Here is a 6,914-nt window from a genome sequence, read left to right on the forward strand (position 1 = left end):
TTTTTTTTTTTTAAGACAGGGTCTCACTATGCAGCTAAGGCTGGCCTTGAGCTCACTTGGTAACCCAGGCTGATCTCAAACTCACAATAATCCCCCTGCTTCAGTCTCCTGAGTGCAGGGATTACAAATGTGTGCCACCACACCTGGCTTAAAAATTAAAAAGGACTATAAGACTTTACATTAGCAACTGCAAACCAACAATTTAAATATCCCAGATGAAATGAGAGGATTCCTAGACAGATGCAAAGCTACCAGACTAACTCCCGAAGAAATGGCAAATCTGAATAGATGTATAAAGGCAAAATGTTGAATATAGAAATGAGAAAACTTAGATGCTCCAGTGGCCCAATCGGACAGCGTGCGGTACTTACAGAAATGAGAAAACTTGTTACAGTGAAAACTCGGGGGCAGAATGCTTCACCAGTGAGTTCTGCAAATATTTTTTAAAGCTTAACATTGATCCTTCACAAATGGTCGTTAAGAACAGAAGAGGAAGAGCACAGGCAGTTTCTTTCCAAGAGACCAACCACACCTCAAGAGTGACATCCGACAAGACTGCAGCATGTGACTGCAGACCACTGCTACACGAATTGGAGAGTGGAAAGAGGGTTTTACAGTGCCAGTAACCCTCAGCTTATGCCATAGATTCAACAGATTCCCAGCTACCAGTTTTACAGAAATGGACAAACAGATTCTTTTTTTTTTTTTTTTTTTTTTTTTGTGGAACCAGGGATTGAACTGAGGCCCTTGTGCTTGCCAGGGAAGCACCTATTCCACTGAGCCATCTCCCCAGCCCCTGGACAAACAGATTGTAAAATTCATAAAGAAATGCAAGAGACGCAGGATAGCCAAAAGAATCGTGAATAAAATGGAAGGAATCACACTTGCCAATTGCAGACCTTTCAGCAAAAGCACAAGAATCAAGATATATAAGGGTAGTACTGGTATAAGAATAGACTTAGGGAGGAATGAAATTAAATTGAGAGTCTAGAATGAAATTAAATTGACAAGGGCGCTAACACCACACAATAAGGCAAGAAGGGGCCGGGGAAATGGCTTAAGTAGAATAAGTTTTTGCCAGGTCTGAGTTCAATCCCTGGTTCCACCAAAAAATAAAGAAAGAATAATTCTTTCAAGAAATTATGCTAATAAGAGCTAAAAGTATACAATATAGAAAACATACCTATATGTAAATCTTCATGGCTTTAGGCATTATTTCCTTATACAGGATATGGATTGAGTGTCTTGGACGGAATATTTTGGGCTTTGGAATATTGGCATGTACCTAATGAGAAATCTTAAGGATGAAACCTGGATCCAAACAAAACCATATACATATAACCCGATGGTCACTTCAGACCTCAGTGTTGAACACACAGCTCTTCTATGGTTACATTGTGTCACATGAAGTCATTGTCCACATTTAGTGTCATTGGTGACACACAAATAAGTGTCACATTTGGGGCCAGTTCATATTTCACATTTTCAAGTTATATTCAACCTGTACCTAAGGCACAAGCAAACAAGAAAAAGATGAATACTTAAAAACTTTGAGGAGAGCCTTAGTCCCAGTGCTTGGGAGACTGAAAACAGGAGAATCACTACAAGTCTGATCTGTGTAATGACACCCTGTACTAAATACATTTAAAAAAAAAAAAAAATCCACTGTTAAAATCATACCCAAAAGAATGGTTGTCATTTAAAAAGCAAAAGACAGGTAATAACAGTATGTTGGCAGGAATATAGAATGTAAACTGTTGTACCAACTGTGGAAAACAATTTGACAGATCCTCAAAAAGTTTAATGTGTTTTTACTGTGTTGCCTAGTAATTCCATTCTTAGGTGTACAGCTATGTGAAATGAAAGCTATTTCCACATAAAAACTTGTACACTAGTGTTTGTATCAGGAGGAGGATCATGAGTTTGAGGCCAAACTGGGCAACTAGCAAAACTCTGTGTCAAAATACAATGGCTGAAGATGTAGTGCTAGAGCACTTGCCTAGCATGTGGAGGCCCTAGACTCGTGCCCAAATGCATGCCCTCCCCTTAAAAAAAAGAAGAAGAAGAATGTTTTGGGTGGATAGATAGGTGGGTTAGTTGGTTGTGACAAGGTCTTCCTGTGTAGTTCAAGCAGTCCTGAACTCACTGTGCAGCCCAGGCTGGCCTCAAATTCACAGTGATCCTCCTGCCTTAGTCTCCCAAGTGCTGGGAGCACAGGCATGAGCCACCATGCCTTCCCTGGACAAGGTGATACATGCAGTGGAATATTATTTACCATTAAAAAGAAAAGCAGGGCCGGCCAAATAACTTAGTGGATTAAAGTGAGGGTGGTGGGGGTTGGATCCCCAGGCCTGCCATGTCCCTGAGCTCACTGAGCTGGAGATTGGGACTGGGCGTGGTGGCGCACACCTGTAATCTTAGCACTTGGGAGGCTGAAAACAGGCAGATCAGTACAGTCCAATCTAGTAGTAAGACCCTGAATATCCTGTAGTACCTTCCCTAAAATACAAAAAGAAAAAAAAAAGAAAAGCATATTGATATAAGGTACTTGAACCTTGAAAGCATTAGGCCAAGTGAAAGGCCATACACAGAATACTGTATGCTAGGCTGCTTCAACAAAGCAGTCAGGCTCAGGTTGCTGTGGTTCGAGCCCCACAACTCAACTCCAAACCTGCCCTGACAAGGCATTCAGAGAAAAAAAAAAAAAAATACTGTATGCTTTCCTCTATAGGAAGCATTCATAATATTGTGCTCTATAGGATCAGAAGTTAGATGCATGGCTTTTGGGAGTACGTGGAGAGGAAAATGGATGGTACAGCATTTCTTTTAGGCTGACATAGATATTCTCAGATTTGATAATAGATGGTTGTACAAGTTTATGGATGTGCTACAGTGTACAGGTTAAGAATAAATTTTTGAATATTGCAAATTGGAGGCCAGCTTGGGCAATTTAGTGAGATCCAGTCTGATGAGAATTTAAAACTAAAAAGAGATAAGAATGTAGCTTACCTTAATAGGTAAGAGAGTAGTAGAGTGCTCGACTAGCTTTTGCAAGGCCTTAGATTCAATCTGCCACACTATAAACACAGAGTGGCTTGTATTTTATGTGACTTATACCTCAGTTTACGAAAAGTGACTCAGCCCTCACCCTCCACAGCAAGGCCCTCAACCCCTCCGTGGGAGTACAGGTGAATGGGGAGCTATTCCTGTGAGAGGGGGCTGCATTCCTGCTCTGCTTCCTATACATCTTAGAGCAAAAGTGGAGCACTCTAAGAAGTGTCATGAGGCCTGTATTGTCCATCCTCCTCAGCCTTCCTAGAGATTATATTGCAGGATCTGGATTGGATTCTTTTTCTGTTAAGCATGAAGTGTTAATTATAACCTAGAACTAATGCTTACAAAATATAGGAAACGCTCTTGTGAACATGGATTTTTCATCTGTTTGGTAGCTGGTGGCAGTTTCTTGTCCATTTGTCCATTAGGAGGATCGAGTAAACAGGAGGCCATGGAGGGTTAGGACAGTGATCTACTGCTTTGTTCTTGCGGTGAGTCCTGGGAGTGAGGCAGAATCCACTCACAGAATGCCTCTAAGACAAACTAGCTTTTTAAGGATTATAGGTTAAAGTGTATAGATGTGTACATGGGGAGAAGGCAAAATATTTAGAGATCAGTGGAAGGGCTGGGGATTTGGCTCAAATGGTAGAAAACTTGCCTAGCAAGCTGGAAGCCCTGGGTTCAGTCCTTGGCACGAGAGAGAGAGAGAGAGAGAGAGGGGGGGGGGAAGGAAAGAGAAAGAAATCAGTGAAGCACACCAATTTTATAGTGTGGCAGGGCAAGAAAGAAAGAAGGAAGGAAAGAAAGAAATCAGTGAAGCACACCAGTTTTATAGCGTGGCAGGGCAGAGTCCTGATGAGCACAATTGGATTAGGTTCTGCTGCAGAGAGGCTTATACATATGTAAATTATTTGAGTAATGTGCCTGTGCTTCTTTCCTTCCCTATAATGTGCTTTGGTAGAAATATGCTTTTTCCAGATGTGCCATGCCACTGTGGACTGATTTAATTACAGAAAGCAGCTTTCCATTTCCTTTGACACAGGCAAGCAAATAGAATAAGATTAGCACAACCAGATATGGATAAATAGCTTGGAGTATGGATTTAACTTCTGCTAATATGTTAAGAAAGGGCCTAATCAAGTCCTGCTACAGTCTACTTACCTTATTTCCCATCAGGTTGTATTGGCTTGCATCACAGGGCTTTATAGATGTCTGTGTGATATTTGTATTATTTTATCCATCCTTCAGGAAGTGCTGGGGGGAGTGGCTTTTCATTTGTGAATTTTCTTGTATGCAGAATCGTGGTTCGTCTCCCAAACCTCACAACCTCTGATGTGCGTCTTGTCACATCGTCCTGGGAAAGTGCGGGTTCTGTGCATCTGGGTAGGACTAGCCCTTCAGCTTTCACCAGGCTCCTGGGTGATAAAAGAGGCTCTGGCCCAGCAGGATGTCAGTGGGGTGCAACAGCAGACGCTGAGCTAGAGGATGCAAGCATGAAGCCAGTGCAGCCTCCACTCAGCAGTGTCACATGCTCTGTCCTCCAGCACCACTAGGTCAGCTTTGCAAAGATTCCATAGAGGCCACCATTTTCTTTTTCCTTTTATAGTTCTCCCTCAGCTTTTTACTTGGAATCACTGGAGCAGTTTAACAGACTTGCTCTCTAGTTGTAGAACACCCTGGCACTGAGTGGGGCTCATGCTGTGCATCATGTGTTTTGACAGCTGTCCATCGGAGGCATCATCATTCTGAAGGACACCAGCGAAGACATTGAGGAACTGGTGGAACCTGTGGCGGCACATGGCCCCAAAATCGAGGAGGAAGAGCAAGAGCCAGAGCCCCCAGAGCCCTTTGAGTATATCGATGACTAAGAGACCAGACGTGAGTGTCAGACTTCAAAAGTGATTCATTCAAGGACATTGTCTCGCTGTCCCCCTCCTCATTTACTTGTGTGATACATAATGTTCCCCTTTTCAGCCCTTTCCTGCATCTGTAACCAGAGAGTCCTTTCCTTCCCTGTGCCTGGCATTAGCAATTACCATTGCTATTCTGTGGCTGTCTGTACACCTTACAGGCCCTGAGGATGGACGGAGACTGCTGTAGCATGTGAGCTTGCCCGGTGCTCCTCTCCTCAGCAGTCTTACCCAGCATGGGGCTCATGCCTATAATCCTGACACTCTGAGACAGCGGCAAGAGAATTGCATGTTCAAGCCCAGACTAGGCAACTTAATGAGACACCCTCACCCCAAAATAAAACAAATTATTTTGAAAGAAAGAGCCAGGTGTGATGGGCATGTCTGTAATCTTAGTACTCAGGAGACTGAGACAGAAGGATCACTATGTGTTCAGAGGTCAGCCTGGGCTGCATACTGGGGCCTTGTCTCAAAATAAAGAAGGCTGGAACTGGAGCCCAGTGCATAGATCCTTAGTTCAGTCCCCTGCTCCTGCATAGTGCATACCGCGCTGGCATGGGTGTGTCTCATGTAAGTCCTGTCTGTAGATAGCACTTTAAGTAGCTGAGGCAAAAGTTCTGATTCTTTGCCCTGTCTCTCTTTTGGAGATACTTTTGGCTCTAAAAGCCTTAGCATTCATTTCTTCGGTGGATCTTGAGCACCTAGTGTATATAAGACACACTACATGTTGGGAGTGGGGTGTCAGTCAGACCACGCCACAGAGCTCTGTGCAGTTGATGACGACCATTTGCCAGAGTTCAGGCAGCATGGAGCCAGCCTCCAAGTGTGAGAGATGCAGGAAGTGGCCACTCTGGTTCCACCCTTTCCTTCCCAGAGTCAGCATGATCCAAAGACACATGACTAATACAAAAGCCACTTTCCCGAGCCCTAACATAGCACACATTTTGGGGTTTTGTTTGTTTATTTGTTTGTTTTGTGGTACCAGGGATCAAACTCCGGAACTTGCACTTGCCAGGTAGGTGCTTAAGCCTCTGAGTTATCTCCCCAGCCCTATTAAAATATCAGTGTATTCTGCCATATAAGGACAGTGTCATTTCATATGGTATGACTAAATAAAAATACACAGGCTGGTGGCACCTCTAGCCTGGTGGGTGTTACACATTGACTATCAATGAAAGCTTTAGGGAAATCTGAGGTAAATATTAAAACAAAAACCCTGCTATTATAGGAAAGTGTATTCTGCCACAGAGAACAAGCCCCAGAGGGCAGGGGATTTATACTACTAAGTACTTTGCTATTTAAACTTGCATTTGAAAATTCTTTTTTGTGTTTTAGAGAAGGGTCTTCAGGGTCTCACTACTAGATCAGGTGCCTGTTTATAGCCTCCCAAGAGCTGGGACCACAGGCACGCGCCACCATGCCTGGTCTCAATTGCCATCTCAGCGCACCCCAGGGGCGGGGCTGGCATGGCAGGCCCAGGGATCAAACCCCTGGCCCCTGCACCTGCTTACAGGCGCCTTAATTCACTTGAGTTATTTGGCTGGCCCTTGAAAATTCCCTTGATGGTTCCCTAAGTATTCCCTATGCAGCGCAAGACAGTCTTGTCACAGTCACTGTCACAGAACTGAGTTGACTTGAGTAGCCCCTTCCAGCCTTTCGTAATGTCTCAGTGAATCCCCCCATAATACCTTTTTTTTTTTTTAATTTTTTTTATTTGTGTGTGTGTGTGTGTGTGTGTGTGTGTGTGGCCAGCTCAGCCCACCAGGGGGCGAGGCTGGCTGGCATGTGGTGCTGGGGGATCGAACTGCGGTCCCTCTGCTTTGCTAAGCTTGTTCTAAGTAGGTGCTTTAGACCACTGAGCCATCTCACCAGCCCCCCATAATACCTTTTGAGGCATGTCACCACAGAAAGACTTAGAGGTCTGTAGCTAGAAATTGGGTTCTCACTGGT

The 6,914-nt window shown here is 43.9% G+C and overlaps 1 protein-coding gene across 1 annotated transcript in view; it reads left to right on the plus strand.

Moving 5' to 3' along the window:
• Psmd1 (proteasome 26S subunit, non-ATPase 1) overlaps positions 1-6,914 on the plus strand; it is a 105,581-nt gene that overhangs the window by 98,166 nt on the left and 501 nt on the right. The window contains exon 23 of the mRNA XM_023722061.1: positions 4,776-4,932. Within this exon, the coding sequence (XP_023577829.1) occupies positions 4,776-4,922 (147 nt within the window). The 3' untranslated portion in view covers positions 4,923-4,932. The remainder of the gene's footprint in view (positions 1-4,775; positions 4,933-6,914) is intronic.

This window comes from Octodon degus, unplaced genomic scaffold (assembly GCF_000260255.1).
Source record: "Octodon degus isolate 3935 unplaced genomic scaffold, OctDeg1.0 scaffold00089, whole genome shotgun sequence".
Lineage (NCBI taxonomy): Eukaryota > Metazoa > Chordata > Mammalia > Rodentia > Octodontidae > Octodon > Octodon degus.